This window comes from Dermacentor albipictus, chromosome 9 (genome assembly GCF_038994185.2).
Source record: "Dermacentor albipictus isolate Rhodes 1998 colony chromosome 9, USDA_Dalb.pri_finalv2, whole genome shotgun sequence".
NCBI classification, from domain to species: Eukaryota; Metazoa; Arthropoda; class Arachnida; order Ixodida; family Ixodidae; genus Dermacentor; species Dermacentor albipictus.
The window spans coordinates 124,446,823-124,470,718 of NC_091829.1; the positions used below are offsets into that span (position 1 = coordinate 124,446,823).

Here is a 23,896-nt window from a genome sequence, read left to right on the forward strand (position 1 = left end):
TTAGAATTTTACAGCGAACACAACACTTGGAGGGGGGGGGGGTTGTCCTGTAACCTCGCAGTCTGCGAGAGACAAGTACAGCATGGCTTGAACAAGGTGTCCAAGTGGGCAGACCAAAATGGGTTTAAAATCAACCCCCCAAAAAAGCTCTTGTGTTCTCTTTACAGCAAAGAGAGGCCTGGTCCCAGATCCTTGCTTAGAACTGTGTGGACAACAAATAACTATCAACAAAGAGCACAAATTCCTAGGTATTATACTTGACTATAGACTCACTTTCATTCCACACATTAAATATCTGAAAGAAAGATGTCTAAAAACAATGATCTTAATGAAACTTCTATCCCAGACTACATGGGGTAGTGACAGAAAGTGTTTAATGAATCTATACAAGAGCCTAATTCAGTCTCGATTGGATTATGGTGCTTTAGTATATAACTCTGCCGCCCCGAGCGCACTAAATATGCTAGATCCTGTTCGGCATCTAGGTATCCGCTTAGCCACTGGCGCTTTCAGAACAAGCCAGATTGAAAGCTTATACCTGGAATCAAATGAATGGTTCTATCTACAGAGAACTTACATCAGCCTTACATACTTCCTGAAAATACAATCCGATCATCAACATCCATGTTTTAATTGTAACACTGTTAACGATATGACGTGTACTACACTTTTCCATAATCGACCATCTGCAAGACAGCCTTTCTTGCTTCGTGTGAGGGAGCTTAGTCATGAAATGCATGTCCCACTCCTCGAGCTTCGCATAATGCATCCAACCAACTTGTTACCACCTTGGGAGTGGCAGGTCGTAGAATGTGACGTATCCTTTTTAGAAGTAACAAAACACGCACCAGAGATCGAAATCCGAATGCATTTCCTAGAACTCCAGCACAAGCACTCCTGTGCAGAGTTCTACACAGATGCTTCGAAGTCAAATGTCGGGGTGTCCTATTCTGCTGTTGGCCCATCCTTCTCAGAATCTGATGTACTGCATCCGGAAACAGGTATCTTTACGGCCGAGGCCTACGTATTACTGTCTGCTGTGAACCATGTAGGAAAATCAAAACTCCCTAAAGCAGCGATTTATACAGACTCCCTAAGTGTCGTGAAGGCCTTGATGTTACTCTATACGCACAAAAATCCAGTGCTTAATGAACTCTATTCCGTCTTGTGTAAAGCGTACATATCCAACCAGCGTATCATTATATGCTGGGTGCCTGGCCACAGAGGCATTGAGGGTAACGTTCTGGTGGACGAGATGGCCACGTCAATCGCATCGCAAGCTGTTAACTCTACCGCTGCGGTGCCTGTCACAGATCTGAGACCTTTCTTGCGAAGGAGATTGCGAGACCACTGGCAACGCATGTGGGACGCGGAAACGGATAATAAGCTCCACCTGATAAAACCACAGTTAGGATTCTGGCCCTCTACTACAATATCGCGCCGAACAGGTGTCCTATTTTGTCGTCTCAGAATAGGACACACGTTTGGCACCCATAATTTCCTACTCACCGGAAGTGAGCCTCCAACCTGTGGTAGATGCAAGGAGAGGCTGACCGTACTCCACGTCCTCCTGGAGTGTCGGGAAGCCGAATCTGAGAGAAAGAGACATTTTTCATTAGCGTACCGACAGCACATTCCTCTTCATCCTGCAATGTTTCTCGGTCCAGAGCCGCTTTTTAATACAGACACAGTCCTAGGTTTCCTCAGAGATGTGGTCTTACATGTTATTAGTCCCATACATTCGTAGCGCCTCCTCTCTCCAGAGGATGCCACTGCGATAATTGTTTTGCATAGCACATGCCTCGAGGCCCTTGTGTTTCAAGGGCTTTAAGGAGGCAGTAGTGCTCTAGCATATCTTATAACCTGACATATTTTTACGCATCGTATCATTCTTTTTAAATGGATCTTAAAGGGCCCTTGAAACGGTTCGGACAAATTTTGTAGACACGTAGAGTACAGTTTAAGTAGAACATCCGCACCACAATTTAAGTGAAGCGTTATGTATTAATGGAGCTACAAGCGATTAGAAGTTACCCTCCTCCCCAGCCATGCTTTTCCTCCTCAACTCGTTTGCCGAGCGAGCGGGGCTAAGCTCCGCCTTCACTGGTCCTGCGTCACGAGGCGACGTCACATCGTCCACTTCCGGTTGTTTTGAAGCCCGCCCCCACCTGCGCGAAACCTCTCTGCTAGCCGCTTGGCTGTCGACCCCAAGCGAGAGCTATCGAAGCAGCGTGCGTTGCGAGCATTCTGTCGTAGCGCCGAACGTGTCTGGTATTCCGTTAGCCACAGGCAAGCTGGTCATATCGGCAAATGACTGGAGGCATAAACTCAAGCTGATGAAGGAACTTTGGCGCAGACGTACGTGAGCGGCCTGATAGGTCTGCACGGTCCAGACACTTGTTGGCGCAGTGCTTAACCAGCCAAACAAAGCGCTAATATTGCTCTAACCAAGTGTAAAACATTTTAAACATTTATAAAAACAACGTGTTGATGATTACACTCCTGCGAAAAATACGCACCAGCAGCAAAAAAGAATACGTTACGTTGCTGCTACTATGTATGGTTGAGCTCTATGCCACCAGGTAGCTGCACCGTGCAGACCATTCACCTTTGCCCTTCTGCTCATCTCGGCTCATCCCGTTACGGCACAGTCAAGCGGCCAGACCCTGTCCCTTTGCGCTTACGTTTGCCCTGATACGGGACTCGCGATACGCTAGTGCGTTAGTAATCTTCCGGTGTAAAGTGACGGCCACAAACATGCAAATCCTGGCGCCGATCGGATAGCGGCAGTCCGATGCGCAGCAGCCAGTTCGCTCGTACGCTGCCCTGCAGAGGGACACGGATGTCGCAGCTTGACATATTGCCAGTCGCTACGTTTGCAGTCCACAAGGCAACAAAGTCGAATCATAGTGCTTGCGAAAAGACTGAGACCAACTCTGACCGCGGAGATCTCGTCAAAATGGAGTGAGTTGTAACACAAGCAGACGACACTTGCTGTGTGCCGGAAGTGATTAAGTGTTCTGAAAAATTGTTCTTGTGCATTCTCTTTCTTCTACTTTCTCTTTATAAAAACAAATTAACTAACATTCCAACTAATACAAAGATCATTTGTTTACCATAAAGTTGGAAAAATTGTCGATCACGCGCCCTGGTCAGCCAATCAAATAGCTCGCCCCACTGACGTCATATGGGTTATTTCGGTCATATGGGTAGGGGCGGCTTAAAATTCCGCCGAGCAGTGCGCTGCGATCGGCAGCGATGTGCATTTTTAAAACCTTATAATAAATTTCACGCTTTACGCAGAGCACTTAGATGTGTCAATTAATGATCAGAAGGACCTACTCTAACGACTCGGTATGTTTGTAGAAAATCGTCAAAAGCGTTTCAGGGTCCCTTTAATGTTCATAGTACACGTCATACGTCATCACCATAATCTTATTATACAGAGTTTACGCATTTTAGAGCGACCACTTTTTAAGGCCCCTTTACAGCCTCGTCACACCCACTTCATAGAACTCATAATTACACTGCAAACTCATTACCACTGACATGGCGCTCTTTGGCCATACTTAATGGCCCTTGCGCCATTAAACACCAAATATTCATTCATTCAAACTGAATTGTCACACCTGGCTTCTCATTTGCACCGTACAGCTACAGCCTCAATGCACGTGCATTTTGAAGTCGGCACAGGGAAATGTAGTTTTTTGCATTTACCTTGGCATAAAAATTTGACTGGGCAGCTAAACCACATTCACTAATCAGCAAGCGGTATAGGTTAGGTGGGGCAAATGACGCATCGTAGCAATCATAGTAGACGAAGCACCATGCGTGAAGAGAAACACGACTGCAAGACACATTAACTCAGATACACCAACACAGTAAAGTCGCTGCTACTTAAGTGCGGCAGGTTTGTTGCATAACTCAGAGTGTGTGTCTAAACTACATTTACCGACGGATAAGTGGTACAGGCCAGTTGGTGCGAACGACACATTGCGGCAGGAGCAGACGACGCGTGGCACGTGACGAAAGACGTGACTGCAGCGCCAGTTGTTCCAGTGACAGCCGCTGTGGCCATGTCAACCAGTGGGCTCACATAGGGAGCTGTGAAACTGAAGTATGTCTACGAACATTGGTCCCCGCAGCAAAACAATGGCAGAACTGGGGATGCTTCTGCTATGATGCCACCAGTAGAGTGCTGCGATCGACCGGCATGCCTAGCGTGCGAAATTTGTACATGTTGTGTGAAACTGTCTACATTTATGAGCTAAAACACCCTCAAAACAATTGAAATGGACATAATTCACAAAAAAATAAACACTACAAAGTCATAAGACATATCAAAACGGCATCTAAGCTTGCACGTTTCCAATCGCAGATCATGTAGTGTTCCTGATCGTCTGCTCAGCATTTCAGTTGCAGAAGACAAACAAACACTCGTCTACTCGTTGCGTTCGGTAAGCACACATATGTTTTTAGTATTTTGAATCGCACAACGATAAGAAGCCCAGAAGGAGCATCTGCACTGTGCCTGGTGGGTTGCATGGGATTCCTTTCATGTTGCATCAGCCAGAAAGGCGGTTGCCAGGTTTCACTGAATAGAACAAACAAACAAATGCACATGCACATACAGTTATTTAGAACTGTGGTGCTTCCCATGCACATAAAGAATGTGCAAATGCGGCAGGAAAAACCATAACAAGCAATCAGCGAGCTCTGTACGTACATGCATGACCTCTGCGGCCACCATAACTGCCAATCCAGGAGGCCCTGTGTTGCACCATTATTTTCGCTCTTGCCAGCAATGACTGCAAGCTGCAGCAACTGGTGGTGCTGCAGTAGATTGGAATGCTCCAGCACCTCCGGCCGTCATCGCAAGAAGAGGCACGTTTTCGCCGCCGTACGACACACTACCCTATTCCAGTACACCATAGCTCGGTCACAGCCATGGTCACGGCCTTGTTTCCTTTGAGCGGTCGTGGCTATGTCAGCAAAGTGGCATGAAAACGCTGCACTTAGTGTAGATGTAGAAAGGCACAAACTAGCAAAATATGTACGTATACAGGTATTTTTAAGCCTCGAAAAACTTCGAAAACGTTCGACGTTATTGAATAGCCCTATTCGATTCGAAGGTCGAATCGAATATGACATTATTCACTTCGGTATTCGAAAGTTTCGAATATTCGCACAACCCTATGTAGAAGCAATCAATTCCTGCTTGTGGTGCATTCAGATGCACACGTCAAGTGACTGTCGCAGCTTCTCGTCATCACCATTGCCATTTGCGCAGCTGCTTTGCATGTCTGCACCAGGTCTGTGAACACCTGCACCAATTTCCTCATAGACATTGACAAAATCTTCAAAAGAGATACTTACAGAAGGGGTCAGCTGCATTAATAGGAGATAACATCTGTGATAGGATCACCTTATAGGGGCCATGTGCAACCTGTGGATATGCTCCTGAATAAATTTGATGATTATTGGGTTTTTATGGAGCAAGGGCCAGTTCTGGCCAAAGAGCGTCAAACGTGAATAAAGTTAAATGCACACATTTTGTCATGTTGTCATGTCACATTTGAACAGTCTAGCCTTGTTATAATGAAGCCATATCTGGCATTACACTACCTTTTCAATATCCTATACATTTGAATCTTGGAATAATGAAATCTGGGTGAGTGGGCAGAGTGAGGGGGGGTGCAAAAAAATTCACTTTCGTGAGAATTGCAAAATGAGACAGCATAGACAGAGAACGCATTGCAAAAGTAAACTGTAATGTCAAAATTTCGTTCGCCTATTTTAGCAAGCCTTGCTTGAGACTATAGAACCGCATTGCTAACAGCACAAGTGCACCCTATGCATCAGTCAGCATTGGTGGCACTGCCTTAAAGTGGTACTCACAGTTGAATGCTTTTGGAGATATGATCACTTCGGCAAGATTTCGCGCAGCTTGGCACTGGACGCTGTGCAACAGCATTCCACGCACGCAACAGCGCTCTTCCAGCGCACGCTGTCACCCATAGACGCCAACGTGTCGGGTACCGAGCGTGAAAGTGATTGTATCTCATTTCCCCAGATGCAGTCCACCACGAATATGGCCCATTCACGCAAATCTACATACGGTGATGCCAAATCCATATGTGATGCTTGCTGGGTGGTGCCGAAGCCAGCGTTTTTGAAGCAAGGGACGTATATTCTCAGACACTCGCTCAATCATAGCTGGAGGCATGGCAGCCCACACTGCGGCCGCCCTCTCAAGTGCCATAAACAGGTCTACGTTGGTGGGCAGTGGATTTCTTTGTTTTTGCTTCATTTTCCTCACTGAACTGCAGATTAGGCACGGCGCTGGGTATGCAAGCATTGTCATTACATGTCGGTAGAGACATGTGGCCGTGCTGTTTGAAACGGCGCTCAACGAACCTGATAGTGACCCTAACATGTTTCTGGTGCATGCCATCGCTAAACGCTTCGATTTATCCATAACAAATTTAGATGGGAAGGCTCTCCCTCTAACCTTCTAGCTATTTCTGGGCTTCTTAAGCTTGAAGCATGAGCAAAACAGGCACGTTTAAAATTTCTTTATCAAATCCTGCATAATTATTTCAAAATTGACATTTGAAATTACATTTCTTATTCGCAAACACGACCTACCAGGCACAAACATACGAATACCATAGTAGAGTGTAAATGTAATAATGATGTGTTTAAATATTTTTTTTCCGGTTGCCATCCGTGATTGAAATATGCTAACGCCTCTCACCACTAAAGCTGAGTCACTGTCTCAGTTTGAATTAAAAATTGAAAAAATTTCCTAGCAGGTGAAAATTGCTAGTGCTACTATTAGATCATACAAACCAGCATGTACTTGTACCCTGTGTAAGTAGTCGTGTATGTAGCATAGAATGCCGAAATTGCCATTTTATTCTATCTTGAAAATTATCATGTACTTGTATTTGGTGCACATATTATGTAGTGTAAATTGTCTGTGTGTAAAGTGCAAAGGTGATGTTATACATGTATTGCTTGATCCTTAACATGATGACTGTTCTTTGTATAGGAGGCATGCACTCAGCTTGACCCGCGAGGCGGCGGCAGTGTCGCTGGGGCAGCCGCGCCATGTTGACGGTCAGGGAGCATCGAAAGAAATGGCAGCGGTCTTACTAGCGCAAACATCTGATTCCTATCTTTTGGCTCGCCGTTCGCCTTGTTTTTTTATCCAGTCGCTGATATATAAGCAGGACGTTTCAGTGTCTCGTGTGCAGTGCTGTTCTACGTCTACGAACAGGTCTACATACAATGTTTACGTATCTGGACAGACTACGCTCCGGCGTGGCCATGCGTCAACTGAGCTTCGGTGTCGCGGTGAACTGTGCTGTGTTCGGATGCAGCAGTCACACAAAAAAGAAACTCGGTGATAGGAATATGTTGTCCAAATTGAGTTCCTCTCGTTACGTGGTTATTTCTCTTTTTAACTGCAACATTAATGTAAAAGAACACAGCAGCTATGTGCGAGCATGCCTCTGCCACGCCTGCCTTGCAGGCGCAGTGTGCCGCCAGCACCTCGCCGTTTTATTTTGCGAGAAGCCATGGTACGAGTGGCTTTTCATCGAATGATTGTGATTGACAAACCTGGGAGGGCAAAAAAAAAAAGAGACTGTTTTGGCAAGACCAGAATAATTGACGTAACATAAAAATTACGAAGGCTGTGTAAAATCAGTGTTTAGTTCTCGGGGGAAGGGGTCTTTATTTTTTTTTTCATTGAAGCAAGTTTAACGCTATCCTTTGACAACGCAAGTGGACAATGCGGAGTAAATTCCGTAATGAAGGCGATCATGTTACGCGAGCACTTTGATGGCGGCTGCTGCACCCAGCTGCTCGCCAGATCATTGTGGCCTTCCATCGACTTGTAGGGTTTCGATTGCTCGTGGGTCGCAGAGCTCGTTGCATTTGCAGTGTAATTCTTGATGTCTGCGACGTCCACATGAGGCATTAGTCCGACATCGCGTTGAAGCTGATGATCTTTGAGTTCGAGCTGGTCGACACAGTCGCACGAGCCCATTTCGTTTTCAGAACGCGATTTTTCTGGTTCACTCAAACCACGCACATACGTGCTTAGGCCCATCGTTGACCTAACACGTACTACTTGATAGCCAAGTCAGAAAGGCACATTGAAAAGGTCGTTTGACGGTTTGTGCGTACCGGTGGGCCACTTGGCGACGCAGGCCTGCTCGCGTAGGCAGCGCGAACTTGCGACCGCAGTTATGGCAGCCTCCGCGGATGCCGCTAGCGCTCCTAGCGGATGACGTCATGTGCATGCCCCCTATACGTACGTATATATAGTGCCCACCTGCTATGGTCTCAGAAGAGACTGGCAGTATTGTAAATAAATAAATAAATAAATAAATAAATAAATAAATAAATAAATAAATAAATAAATTTCATTGTTGAGAGATACGAAATGCATTAGATCCTATGAGCATTCGCTGGGGATACGGAATTATTTCGTTTTCGTAAGAATTTCATTTTCACGAATTCATTACCCGCGGATATTCATGAGAAACATTTTAGATTAACTTTCTGATTTCTGATAAATAATTTTATCCGTATTCTTTTCATCAAGATTCAGTTGTATGTGTTTATCTGAAGTTGATAACGGTCGCACAGGCAGGTGCTTTGGGCTCATGCTTATATTGCGAGTCTTCTCGTGTCACCCCTATCCTCACTTCTCTCATATTTTTAAACCTTGGTATTTATGGAGTTTTATTGAAACTAGAAAGCTAAGCTGAACTAAGTGGAGCATATTGTGGTTGGAGCGTTTCCTTACCATGAGCTATGCCGCCATCTCTTCTTGTATGGCTGTGTTCCAGTAAGATGGCTAATAGACAGTAAAGCAGACAATGGCCACCTTAACTCTAGTTCCAATCGTGACGAAGCCGATAAAATATACAGCTTTGCGAAGACAGCTGTGAAGTGAAAAACAGTGCAGGCTACTTTGCTGTTCATACAAAATTGCGGCTGCGCAGAAGCCTCGAAAAGTCGATGGGAAGTCGTCTGCCCCCAGGAAAACATCACATTTTCTTACGCAGTTTATGCGAGCTACATTGTGTTTCTTTGTAGGTTCGCAAGTGCAAAGTGTTAAAATATAGCTGTGATAAATGCTTCTCTTAGCGTCTTATTGACGCAAGGTAGCATCACGTTCCAGTAACATCTTTCAGATGGTTCCAGACAGGTTCCATTACTTGGCCACGAAACTGTCTATGTAGACTATCTCTGATGCTTTCTCTGATGAGAATTGAGACACGCCACTTGTGTGGCCTACACTGATGGACCGTTTCTATGAATTTATAGAAAATTAGAAATATATGATGAGATTAGAGAGGTATTGACATCAGTGCTGTTCTTCCTTGCAGATCCTGGAGAAGAAAGAGGGACTCTTTCGCAAGCACATGATGGGCAAGCGCGTCAATTATGCGGCCCGCTCGGTGATCTCGCCTGATCCCTACATTGATGTGGAGGAGATTGGTGTGCCTATGGTGTTTGCCACCAAACTGTCATACCCGGAGCCAGTGACTGATCGCAACATAGCTGAGCTGCGAAGAGCGGTCATCAATGGCCCGGACATTTATCCCGGGTAAGCGTGGTGGCACTGGATTTAGTGCCATCTTTCAGAGGTGGTGGCAGTTCTACATGAGAGTTGTGTGATATTGCTCCAAGGCTCTTGTGCACTTCTATGCAATCCGCCTTTTTCATTTTCCTGTGCTGCCCTCTGCCGCACACCGTTGGAAACATTCTGGAAGGGTGCAGGTGCTTTTGTTGGTTACTTTGAGTACCTGCGCCCATGTTGAGTGTGCATTGTTTGTGCATTTCGTGGACCACGATTAATTATTAATGGCTTCTTTGGGGCAGCATGTCGTTCCTGGAAGCCATGTAGCACTCGTAGACTACTGGGTGAGGCAAGCCTGGGGGCACTCTTGCGCAAACAGTGCGAGCGTTAAAGGCACGTCGAGTTCCGTTTGCCGACATGGCTGCCTTGGAGTTTGTTGTCATTTATGTCTGCTCTTGTACCTTACTTTTTGTGCTCCTTTTACACATTGATTACACATTTCGCATATTCAAGACATCTTCAAACACAGTCTTCCACATCGGATTTGTTTACATTGACATCTGTAGCCACAGAATGTTGTCAGCTTCTGATATTGTGTAAACGGTGTATTGGTGATATGAAATATAATGTGAAAACGTCACAAAACATACATATTTGCACAAATGAGCAGCTGCGTTGTTCCACCCTGAGACCGGTCGATATGAACGACTGAGCCACTTAAACAGCAACTGTGGTCCAGACATATATTACAGGCTGGTATCCCTTTTCTTTAACTTCATCATACTTGCAGTATGTACCGTATTTACTCGCATAATGCTCGCACCCCTGAATTTTGTCGTCAAAATTCAATTTTTTAAATTTCCCGTGTAATGATCGCACCCCGAACTTGCCGCAGCGAAATGTCGTGTGCCAAGTCTAGCTAATATTGATAGCCCTTACCATCTGTCGAATGCTACGGGAACGACTCTTCAAGACAAACCAAGCGGTATGCACACACCAAACATTCTTAAGTAGATGCCTCATTTCATTACTTTCATCACTTTCCGCATTTCCATGACCAAAAAAAAGCTGCAACCATACTTGCCTTTATTATGTGTAGGCTTTATAATGGTTGTGGTCAACAACAACAAAAAAAGGTGCCTTTCGATTCTTCTCATCTGCAGTCGTGGTCATGCAACAAATCGCGAGCGGCAACGATAATAGTCACGTTTACACTAATACGTTAAAGGTGTACCCTATTCATACGCCGACGCTTCTAACACAGCTGAGATATTCACCCACCCTTAGCGGAAATGTGCCGTATTAGGATAGTAGTGAAGACAGATGCCGCAGTTTCCGCATGCCGGCCATGGGTTTCTAAGTCACTGGCAGCTAAGCGCGCCCATCTGTTTCTGTCCCCTCAAAGTGGACATGGCTAGGTTATTGCCGCAAACTTGCCGATATTAACGATATTATTCATTACTGATACGGAAGAAGCTGTTTCAATGCACGTAATGTACTCACGAGAAGAAAAAAAAAAATTGCGTCCCGCTGCAAACGTGGGACGAAAATATTTTTTTTTCTTTTCGCGGGAAATTTAACCTGTGTAATGATCGCACCCCTGATTTTGCGTCAATTTTTCTGGCAAATAAGTGCGATCATTATGCGAGTAAATACGGTATGTGCCGTAAAGTATTGTTAGAGAAAACTGTGCTCAGCATAAATGCTTATAGGTCTTGTAGTTCTCTCGTGAAAACAGGGACGCCATCGCTTGCACCGTTGGTAACTGAGCGAGTTTCTGCTGCTGTAACGAATGCACTCTTTTTTGTTTCCCGTTTGACACAGATGTAAACAGCGCTTCTATGGACTTAAAAAATGTCAGCATTACAACATGTACAGATCTACCCATCTACATAGTGAATGCGACCGGCAGCTTTCGGGAATAGGGGCATACAGTTGTTGGCACAGTGCTGTGTCGCTGCTTGCCGCTTATCGTATGTGCTGTGTGCAGGGAAGAGTAGTTGATATCAAATTGCTATAGAGCCGCAAATGAACTATAAAAACAGTTTCCTTCGTGCTAACTGCTTATCTTAAAGTTCAGGTCCACTGGTAGCGGGTGCACGAACTCGGCTGGGTCAGGCCTAACCCAACCTTTGCTAAGCAGGATCAACATTGGTTCAAACTTCATGTGCATGATGTGCATGGCTTGAGAGGATAGAAGCTTGTGCATTTGAACTTCAAAGGCATGTTTTTACTCATTTTGTATGCGATAAAATATGTATACAAGCGCAGGCGCTGCGGCTATCGGGTTGTCAGTTCGATGGCTGATCGCAGGGGGTTCGGTCGAGCGGTCCTGGTCGGCACACCGATTTTGTCGGTGCCATTAAGAACAAAGTCCATCGTGCTACGACAGCTTGTTCCCGTCGATTGCATCGTTGTCTGCCTGTTATGATGAAATGGTCCGAGTGACACACTGTGCTCTTTACTTGGCCAATCATTGGCGTCAGTGCCTTGTCAGTCTCGTATCAACCCAGTGTTACCATGCCTTAAGGGGGGACGCGGGTCTTGAAACGGCAAAAAATCACAAAAAAGTCGATTTTCGGAAAAGTGCATTTTCGCTACGTTTATACATTCAAGAATCCCTCCGCGAAATCTAGAAGCTAAATTTAACCGGAAAATAATAAAAAATCGCGCTTAAAGGGGCCAGGGTGAACGCGAAATCAGCAAAATTTGGTCAAAAATGTTCAAACTTCGCGCCATCACCATTTGCGAAGGCGGTGGCCGATGGCCGCCATCTTGCGCTTGTTTTGAAGCTGTTTTCTTTGTGCGCATTTTGCACCAGTTCAAAATGGCGTCGGTGAAGGGAAACCGATGCTATCGCGTCATTTCTGGAGGATGCGTCCGTGCCGCCGATTGGCCAAAGCGCGCACACCCCCGCGCGCCTCGCTCCCATTGGTCCGGTGCTCGTCGGCGCGCGCTCGACCGCTCTTGCGTCTTGCTACGTTTGTTTATCTCTGGTTTCATCGCGCCGCTGTCTACGTTTGTTCAGCCGCTTGCTTCGCGACGTTTGATAAGATGCTCATTTCGCTGCCCGGATGGCTGGAAAAGATTGTCGTCTCAACGCTACTACGTGTCAAGCGGCTGTGCAATGCGCGACGGAAGGCGTCTAGGCCTGTCATACTCGCGGAGTTGCCGGTTGCTGGTCTGCCGGGACATTCTACCGGATCGAGTTCCGAGCTGCAAACTGGCGCGTATAGCGTCAACACTTCGTCCGCCCACGCCACGCGTGTTGGCACAGATCGTGCAGGCACCGTTTCCTTCACGACTGAAGAAAGTAGCGAGCGCGCAGCGAGCGCCGGAAAACGTCCAGAGCGCCGGACCTTCGAAGTGCTAACTCCAGCAAGAAGCGAGAAGCCTCTTTGAGCGCAAGGAAGCTGGCCAAAAAGCGGCAAAAAGATAGGATGTATCCAGATTATGCCCCTGGCGAATTTCCTTGAGATGATAATGGTATTTTCTCAATAAAAATGTTGCAGAATGTTTTTCCTTGATTTCTCAAAACAACAATTCCGACAGACTCCCAGTTTTGGAGGTAAAATAGCTTCTGTCCTATTTCAGCTATCAACATAATTTTTTTTTTGCCAGAAAGATAAATGTATGCAGTAAGCAATATGCACCTTTTCAAAGCAGCACTCTTCTCAAAAAGTTTTTGAAGTGGGTCACATGCTTGACATGTCAAGATGGCATTTTTTTCTCACAACTTTGATGAGCTCTAACTCTTGCTCAGATTAGCCTAGAACATTGAGTAATACCTTATGGCACTCCCTGAACATCCTAGATAGTCTTTATACTCAAATTACTGTGTTAGGGTTTTCTGTTTAGAAGCTAATTTTCCTCCAAACAAAGGACTCAGCTTATACAATGCATTTAGAGTATATCAGAAACTACTTATCTTATGGCAAAATTAATTATATTTTTAGAATCTGCATATTCACAATGTGTCAAAATTTCGTTGAGATCTGTCCACAAATAAAAAAGTTGTAATTCAAGTGTAGCCTCCCCCCTTAAATGCGTACGTGAATCCAGGCACATGCTGCCACCATGGACCAGAAAGAGAGGGCAACTTCGTCAACCACGTGGTGTTTTTGAAGTATTGCCCAAATGTAATGCAAGTGTTTATTGATAAAGTTACTAGCCATCAATGCAAGGCAGAAACTTCTAGGTTCACTGTGCAGTTTGGATGAAACCTTGCCTGCTTTCTGTTTTAAAGGGCCCCTAAACCGCCTGGAGGTAAAATTTAGCTGTGCTGTTGCAGTTGTGTACGAGTCTGCAATGAACACTTAGCCTCGAGAATTTTTCAGAATAGTGCCGTAATAGTTAAGTTACATGTGTTTGATGATCAAAACGAGGCCCTTGTTTGTTTCACTCTTTCCTTTGCTACTCTGTTTGTCGGTCGGTCTCTTCCTCACCGAGTGCTCCTCCAATAGTCACATGACATACGTCATCGCCATTGTGCTTTTCAAAACACTGTTCATTCTCGGTTACTGCGACTCTGCGCTTCTCGGCTGCCCGCTGCAGCTGCCGTGCCTGCCCATGCTCCTGCAAAGCATGTTGCTATGGGCCCTGTGTTGCATGCATCTTTAGAAAAGCTCACCAATAAAATAGACTCGTACAGTGATACACAGTGCCGAAGCACCTTCGCTGGAGATGAACAGCTGCTGTTGTCGTCTTCCCCAGATCGTGGCAATGATACGGGTTGTTACCTTCTGCTGTTTTTGCCCACTGCCTGTTAGGCTGTTCCGTGCTAATGGCATCATTAATGCAGGTGCACGTGCGGTCTATGCATGGTAAGTACAAATGCCGAGGAGAACGTTTGCTGCAGGGAGGTGACAGAAGTCATTGCTAAAGGAAATTATGACTGCATCACGCGGCACCCAAATTTTTCGAGCATATGTCTGAATACTGATGTCCTCAAGGTGGCGCACTACACTTTCTGGGAGCTCGGCATGCACATAGAAGAGTAACAGAAGTGAGCAAAATATTTGTTCATTAAAACTTTACTAGGTTAACTCGTTCAAACGGCTCCAATGCACTCAAGCAAGGCATTACGCAGGGCGTCAAAGTGAGGCAGCGGTGTCGCATCGTTTCGTTTTTCCGGTTGGCACTCTTGCAGCCAAGCACAGCACACAGATGCCATCTAGCCATTGCAAAACACTGTCGAACTCTCTTCACAAATCTAATCAGACTGTTATGTGTGACTGTTGGAACGTGAGTGATTTGTGTTGCGGGGCGCAGTTACTGATTTGCATGTGCACACAAGTGAGCATACCTGCTAGCAGACTAACCGGAAGTCGCAGGTTCTTGTTCTACCAGTTGACAGCGTCTTCTCCTGGTGACATTACCAGATGCACAATGGTAACGTCACGATGACTGCTGGGGATGCTGGAAAGGCCCGGAGAGGAGCACGGGATTGTGTCTTTATTTTGTGGCAAACCAGTGGCATGTAGCGCTGCAGCGTTTGACATCGTTGAGCGTGACGGCATTCTGAACTTGATGCGCGTGTTTATTAAAATGTTAAAAAAATATTGGAGGTGGTTAAGGGGCCCTTTACAGTGGAGTTGCAGTCTTGTGCTATGCACATTTTTAGCATAGCACATAGACCTACATAGAGCTACAGTGAAACATCGTTAAACCGTAGTTGGCTGAAGCTCGGAAAAAGTGCATACTAAACGGTAGTATTGTTTAACCGAAATAGCATGAGATCGACCACTTACCTGTCAAAAACGGAACTCAGAGAGAGTGCGATGAAAGGAGAAAAAACATACAGTATTTATTCACTTCGCGCAACAAAAGTGTTATTTTTGTATGATGCCGCGGCGGCCTAGCAGTGTTGACAGCGGTCTCAAACTTGCTGAAGCTGCGAGGCAGCTTTTCAGCCAGCCCCTCTCTTTTCGGCAAACACTTGCATGGCAGATTCCTCATTGGTGTTGTGTATTCTCCGTGCACGCGCGCGGTAGCGCTGCAGAAGTCACGGGGCGCCTTTTTCATTGCGGGGTGCTGTTCTCGTCTTGATGATTGCATTAATGAGGCTGACGTAACGCGCAGCTTCTGCCGCTGTCGGGCTTGAATCGCCCGTGATGCTGTTTTCCGTGTCATCCTCATCACTGTTGCTACTCGACACTTCGGCAACAACAGAGGCAACGATGGCAAAAAGTCGAACCTCCTAGCCGACATCTCTTTGCAGTTGCAGCACCACTGCCGAGCAACTTCGCATTCCAAATGCCACACACTGTAGTCAACAACGGATCACTGCGTGTGCCAGTGCCTACTTTGTGTCACGTTCGATATAGAAGCGAAATAGAAGCGACTCCCGATATATTGAACGTCAAGCTGCGGAAAAGTGCCCCCAGAAGTTGGCTTTCCCTCGCAGTAGTGGGGAAATCCGGCGGCGCGGCTCCATCCAACCACTCTCCCTACCGTGGCCGCGCTGCCTCGGGCTGCTTGGGCGAGCTGTCGACACCCCCCTGCAAAAAATTATTCTGGCCCGCTCGCAGCGCTTGCTCAGACAGCCAATCAGAGGCTCTTGTGCTCTCATCGTGCAAGATGGCGAAAGTGTGAGTTGTCTCGCTGTTTTTCTGGTTTATTGTGTTTGTGCCTTGTGGGCCTTCTACCGCAGTGCTGCCGTGACGAAGTGGCAGAATTCGCCTTTCGTTGTGATGCTTGAAATCATAAGTCAGGTCGAATGTGATGAGAAGTCTGATGTCCCTGCAGTGTGCAAGATTCAGAGGAGCACTCTTGGCACGATTAGGGCTAAAGCGGCCAAACTCGCGACCCGGTGCCCATGGCGCCCGACGCGTATGCATGGCTGTGTACAACTGGTTCTTCATACGTGCCGGTTTCCATATGCTCGGGGATGACTAAGTTCTGATGAATGTGAGATAGCCATTGTTGGTGTTGCCGAAGTTTGGAGCGTGCTGTCAGAATTTTTGGAAGCTGTTGACGAATCAACGGTGGACGAGTTTGTGAGTGCAAGGTGATTCTGTCGCAACCACAGGAGAGCCCAAAAACGAAGACTACACCGCCGACATCGTACCGAGCACAAATGAAAGTGGGCACAATGAGGAAAGCAACAAGGGTCCTTGCCCCACATCCTCCTTAGTGATTGGTGCAGTTGCACTAGTCCGGTGCTTCTGTGCGAATGCGGAATGTTGCGGCCTGAGCTGCTCCAACTCCTTTTGACAATGTGAGGAAGTACGTGCGTCGCAGGCAGCGAAATTGCCCGAGCAGAAGAAAATGCAGGACTAATTTATGCGAAACTAAGCTAGTCTCATCAATAAAGTGATTTTATAAATGGTATGTGCTTTTATGACATCCAATTATTTAGCAGGCTTACATCGAATTATGCTCTGTATCGAACTGGTAGGCGTTTTTTTGCGAGTTCAATATAACCGGGTTCGGCTATGTCAGTGGTGTTCTGACGCAGTACACGGAATGAGTGTTTGCTGCAATGCATGTCCTCGTGCTTTGCTTTTCGTGGGACTTTCCTCCGATATCGGGCTGCATGGCTGTGTACGTGGGCTTCCCTTCCAAAGCGTCTCGTGACTAATCTGCTAGGGCAGGGTGCATGCATCGTCAGACTGTAAAAAAGGCAGATTGCCATGAGAAAGCATGCCGGTTGTGCTCACTGTATGAATGCTGATGCAGGGGTGAAGGTTTTGAGGTCTTAGAAGAATAACACAGTACTACAGTAGACTTCCATTAGTTCAACTCTGGTTAACTTGATCTTTTGGGTAATTTGATAATGACCAGATGCCCCCGCCAGCACTCGTGCATTTTTATTGGCCTGAACTTTCGGTAATTCGATGCTAAAATTGGTCTTTGTTAGATAGTTCGAACATAGCTGGTTATCACAGACGCCGCTCGGCTGCAACGGTGATCGCAGTGGTGACTGTAATAGTGTAATTCATTTTGCCAGTGCCCAGCGTACGAGGAATACATTGAACACATTTGAACCCCGAAAAGTAGCCTTACCCATCCCAGTTCAAGCCGAAGGGTCGAATAAGCGCAGGTAATTGAAATCATCACCACGGAAAAATCCGACGAAACATTTTCATTCTCAACTTGTGCAGCTCTCCTTCGGCTTATAAGCATAACCTCCACTCACTACTAAATAGGATCACAACCACTGTGATGTCATAGGCCTTAATAGTCGCAGGAGATTTCAATGCTCCCCACCCTGCTTGGCATATGTAACACAAACAAAGGGGCCAACCTAGTTGCAGCAAGTACAGACCTAAACTTAACGCTTGTCTTGGACCCACGTTTCCCCACGAGGCTTGGAAACTCGATCGCCAGAGACACAATGCCTGATCTCAGCTTCCATAGAAATGTGGTGGCCTAGTGGTCCAACTTACAGAACTTGGGGAGCGACCACTACATAATAGAACTCGGGATGGAAATAATAGCAACTCCTCCCAAAACCTCTAAATACAGACTAGGACCTCCTTAGGAAAATAAAGGTGAAGATGAGGCAGTATACGACACCTTCAGTGAACTGCTTGTACAGGTCCAGATGGATGTCGAGAAGGCCACCAAGGAAATAGTTGCAGATTTTGATGCCCCAGGGATGGATGCAAGATTAGCGCACCTCCTGAAAGCCAAATGCTCTCTCCTCGAGAGATGGAAAACACAGACTCAATTGCAGGCTACGGAAAAAGATCGCGGAGTTCAATAAACACATTGAGGAGCATTGCTCCGAACTTAAAGGGACACTAAAGGTTACTATTAAGTCAACGTTGTCTGTTGAAATACCATCACAGAAACCTCGAAACGCTTGTTTCATGCCAAGGAGAGACTTATTTTAAGAGAAAATGCGTTCTGAAGCGTCCGTGTACCTCTAGCGCAGTTCAAATCGCCCGCCCTCCAATCGAGGAGTACTGACATCATGGTCTCATAGTGACGTTGCGCCATCGGTAAGTAGAACGGCGTCCGCAGACGGCGCTACGGCTTTTCTGCGCAAAACGCAAACGCGCGGCCATAAACAGAGCCAAGACAGAGCCGACAGCAGAGCGAAAGCGGGAGTATGGTGGCTAGCGGAAGGAGAAACGAATTACGTCCCACGTTACGTCCCACAGCACACGGAGAGTCCGTTTTCGTTAAACTATAGGCTGCGGCGAGCTCGCAGCGTGGTCGGCATGGTCTGTGAGCCTTTTCGCACTCGCAACAGGGCATAAAAAAGTGCGAATCGACCCAAAACTCGGCCTAGAAACGTGCTTCGCCACAGCCAGGGCTCAATACGACCCAAGCTGGCATGACCCAGATGTCGTTTCCCGCACCGCCACCAGGCGCCGCTACTATACCTCAAACTCCAGCGCAAGACGGCCATAAGCTGGTACTTCATTCTACGACGCAAACTTCGACGCTCGTCGCAATGGACCCTGACACCGACAGATTGGCTCGCGATGGTGGGCTTAACTTCAGCGATTTGAGCACCGACGAGCGCGACCTGCTGCTGAGGGCTCGCACTGCCGGCGTCGTTGCGTACTACGACGGTGGCCTCGACACCGGCTCTCCGGAGCGGGAAAGCAACGAGGGCTTCCCACGACATCACATGGACGTGGAATTCTCGCTGCTTGTTCCAAATGAAAGTTTCGCGAGCCAGCAGAACCCTCACAGCACGACGCGATAACGAAAGTACTGAAACTCCAAAGCGTGCGCGGCGCAGAGTCGAGCGCACAGAGTCGAGCGAAAACGAAACCTTTCGAACACCCATATTACTGAAGGGCAACGTCAAAATGTTATTTTTTCTTAGAATCGAATAGACGTAGACTAGTAGCATTTTTTTTCCGTCTTATAATTGAATGAAATGATATTTTTAATACGAGTATTTGAGTATTAGTAACACAAATTATGAGGAGTCCTTTCGTCATCGGGCTAGTACAGGAATGTCGCTGGAGGGTCTCAAATCGTGTCATGCATTTACCTCAATTTCTCGGTTACTAAAGCTCGGTTCGCGATTAAATTGACGCCTTAGACGTTCTAGAACATTGCTCTACCACTTTAACTTGAGTTTCCGGTAACCTTTAGTGTCCCTTTAACAGCAGTGGAGAGACGCCTGCTCGACAGCGGATGGGAAAATGCGCAAAGGAGGCAAATGGGCCCTCTTCAAACATCTCTTAGATGTTGGACAATCCAAATGTAATTGGAGACTAGTTATAGACCGATTAATATAATAAGGAAAAAATGGAAGGCACCTCAGGAGCCTCCATATTTCGGAAACTAGCCAACAAATGCCTTCCAATTGGCCAAAGCCCAGGTCCCCCCTCCCCCCCCCCCCCAAGTATGATGGCGCACCTGCCCAACACCACCTAGACAAGAGAAGGCCTGAGCGCTCGGCGAGTGACGTCACGGAGAAGAGGCTGACGGCGTGCTCGGGGATACAGGTTGAATGAAGGGATCGCGCCCTAATGGGCAACGTTAACCAGAGCGCAGTTATTGTTTTTTTAGGCATGGTTGAGCAGATGACCCGCAGAGAACAGAGGGGGTTCCAAGATTATTTTATTTATACAAAACTACTTACGCGCTGCATTATTAAAAAGCCCGTCCATAAAAAATGAAATGGTTCAACCTTAGGATTGAAAACGAATTTCGGGTAAATGATGGCAGGGAGCATGGCTTATATTGAAAAGTCACAGTGCTGCCCTCTTCTTCAGAGTAGCTTCTTTGCCTTGATTTAACGTCGGCGTCAAGGAGTTTGCTGTTCATGAGACCGCAAAAGTTCTTCAACAAAATGTTAGCACTGCACCATAACACATATCTCTTGACAACTTCACTGGTTACCCTTCTTCACATTCGGGACACATGTACTCATTCCAGGCTAGATTAGGCTCTAGATGAGTAATTTCACTTTCGAGGCATTATTGCATACAGTACCGCCGTCCACAGGTTTACAACGCCTCATATGAGTTTAGCAATGGAGATATAAAACATTCGTGTAACTATATACAAAGAAACAACTGCCTTTTTCTGCAAAATTTCAGCTTTTCTCTTCTTTGCCTTAGCATTGGCACCCAATATTCTGTCATTGATCTTGCGGAAACATGAATGCATGATTTTTCAGCTCTGATTTGTAATTGTTCCAGCAATTGGGCAGGCAGCACTTATTAGGCATATCTTGGCATGAACGTAATCCACATTCTGCGGCAATGAAGGCTTGCCAGACACACAACCGCAATCGCAGCACAAGCGCAGAGACTACATGCACGGTTCATGTCCATAAAAAAAGTGCTCTCGGAAGCATGTAGCAGCATGTCAGGACTTTTCTAACCCCGAAGCTATCCAAGGAGTGGCAGGGTTCCCGGAACTAATCGAATTGTTATCGCCGTCGTTGTCCACTTGGTCTTCCGCGTCTCATTTTCAACACAGGTGCGCCGCTCGTAGCTTCGTAGCACACTGCACGGAACTTCTATGTGGGCCTTTTTTGCGTGACGTAGCGTAAGGGGAGAGGGTACAGCCAGAAGGCCTTAAAGGGAAGCTGAAACACTTTTCGAAAAAAATGAGTTCTCTGCGGCATTCTACAGTTTTGAGTCCCCTGAACACGAATATCAGGTTCAAAAAGGGCGGAAACAAACGCAAGCGGCTGTTTTTTGAAGAAAACGCGCACCAGCGCCTCAGGGCATCGCGTGAACGCCGCTGTTGCCCGCGATTGGTCGGGGCTGCTGTGACGTCGTTGGCGGTAGTCGCCGGTCAGCGCCGCCACATGTCTCCGTTTCAGAGCGTAGCACCATTACTTTCTCTCTGGTAGCACACGGTTCTGCTGTTCTGGCTTCATAGCTGAGTTGTAAGATGGAACGTTCTCACTGTCTCCGACAGCTTGTATTTTCCCCGTACATGTTTGAACCCACAGCCGATACGGAAAACGATGGCGGCAACGGCGGCAACGACGATGTTGAGCATGCCAACAGCGAGAGCGACGTGTGCACCTTCTCGCGCGCTGGAAATCTTAGCTTCAAACTCTTCATTATATGCCTGTGTCACACTGGCTTATATTAATTAATATAAGTATATAAGTATATAGGTAAGTATATAAGTATGTATAAGTAAGTATATAAGTATAAGTAAGTATATAAGTATATTAATTATATTATTAATCTTCATTATATGCCTGTGTCTCTGCTTCTTCGCCTTGCAAATGAAATTAAAGACTCCAACCTCGATCTTATCGAGGCTGTTCAGGTGCGAAAGCTAGGTTCCTTTCATGTCGCCGCAACAACGGCGAATCAAGCTGAACGTGGCTGTCACTTCAGCGGCAGAGTACGAGCGTGTAGCCGCCCCCATGTCTGGACGATCTTCGTCGCCATTCGAGCTGTCGGCCTGGGTCCCTGCGACTGCAGCTACAATGTCCTCGTCGGCGAGGCTCGTAACAGCCTGAACATTGCTGTCAACGTTCACAAAATTGTCAGCAGACAGTTCGGCTGGAACGGCAGCCGGGAAATGGGACGACAACTCGCGAAACACGTCGTCCATGCACTCGTTGTCGCCATCGCTGTCTTCGCAGGTTTCGGGAAGTTTGGCCGTCATGAGGCCTGCCTTCCGGAAACAGTTGGCCACGATATCCTGCTTCACGTCTCTCCAAGCGACCTGCTGGGGGCCATTCATCATTTGAATGGCCCCCAGCAGGTCAACCTTAAGCTTGGTGCCCATGCGGAGGTTCATCAAAAGCCTATCAATGAGTCGCTTCCTGTAGCCGACTTTGAACGACTTAATGATGCCCTGGTCGAGCGGCTGCAACTTCGCTGTCGTGTTCGCCGGCAGAAACTTGAGCGCGATGTTTTCGAGCTCGCAGGTGGTGCGATGGGCCGATCGACGAGAATGCAAGCGTGACACCCCGACTTGCCCAGTTCGGCGTCCCACGCTTGCATCCATTCTGTAAACAGCTGACGCGTCATCCATGCCTTCTTATTGAAGGCGTAGTGAATGGGGAGCTGCTTACAGTTTTTGAAGCAGCGCGGTGCCCTTGCTTTGCCGATCACAAAGGGCTGGAGCTTTTGAGAGCCATCCATGTTTGCAGCGAGCAGAACGCTCATGCGGACTTTGCTCATCTTGCCCCCGTGACACGGGCTGCCCCGGAGGTCAAGCGTCTTTCTGGGCAGCATCTGCCAAAACAACCCGGTCTCGTCGGCGTTGAAAATTTCCGCGGGTGAAAACTTCACACAAATTTCCGGCCATTCCTTCGAAATCCACTGCTGGATATCCTGGCTGATGACGGCTCCGCTTTCCCCAGAAATGGTTTTGCCAACTATCTTATGGCGGTTCTTAAACCTCTGCAGCCATCCTGTGTTGTCGACGAGGTTGTCATCACTGAGTGCAGCGGCAAACTATTTAGCTTTAGCCATTAGCATTGGGCCATCCACCGGAACGTTCTTAGCCCGCACCTCTAAAAACCACGCATAGAGGGCCTTTTCAACTTTCTCGTGGGCAGGAGCGCGCACACAACAAGCTCCCGACGTCCGTTGCTCCGCCGCTTTCGACTTTATGTCCGCCTTGTTTCTTAACCCTTTGACGGTTTTCGCCGTACATGTACGGTGGCGGTTTTCTGTCCCGCAAGGTCTTCGCCGTATGGGTACGGTTTCGATCCTCCGTTTGAAATTTCGCGCCATAATGACGATGCACACTCACTGGGAGGTGCTGCCACCTCTAAGGACTTACAAGAGGCGTTTGAAATTTGCGCTACATTCTTGGGGAGATAACCAGAACTGACTTCTAGCTTCAGCGCGTCGCGCAGACTGCGGCAACACCCCTTTTGCGGTTTCGATTTCGCTGCGTGATCGCAACAGAGGCGCGCGAAACGTCGTTTTTCTATTTGTCGGCACTCTCTTGCAGATGCGGTGGAAGTTGATTTCTATCTTGATTGGCGCTGCTCTTAGCTTGTTTATAATCGCCGCTCGCGAGGTATTCTCGCTCTCAGCGGCAACGCGCTTTCGCGGTTTCGGTTTCGCCGCAACGGAGGCGCGCGAAACGTGATTTTTATCTTTGTCGGCACGCTATCGCAGGGGCGGCGGGAGTTGATTTCTATCTTGATTGGTACTGCTCCTGGCGCGTTTATCACCGACGCTCATGAGGTATTCTCGCTCTCTGTGGCTGTGCGGAGACTCGTGTTCCAAGGAGTACCACACTCTGAAATACTATTGAACATTTTTCAGTTCTGAGTGATGCCGACACCAAACTACTGTTCCTAATTTTTTTTTACTATTTATTCCCGACTTTATACATCTTGTACATTCAAGATCCGCAATAAAGTAATTGGACCACCTGGGAAAG

General features: G+C 47.1%; 1 protein-coding gene across 1 annotated transcript in view; it reads left to right on the top strand.

The window, feature by feature from the left end:
* The window catches only part of Polr1A (RNA polymerase I subunit RpI1), a 304,676-nt gene that overhangs the window by 61,324 nt on the left and 219,456 nt on the right, over window positions 1-23,896 (top strand). The window contains exon 8 of the mRNA XM_065452564.2: window positions 9,408-9,628. Within this exon, the coding sequence (XP_065308636.2) occupies window positions 9,408-9,628 (221 nt within the window). The remainder of the gene's footprint in view (window positions 1-9,407; window positions 9,629-23,896) is intronic.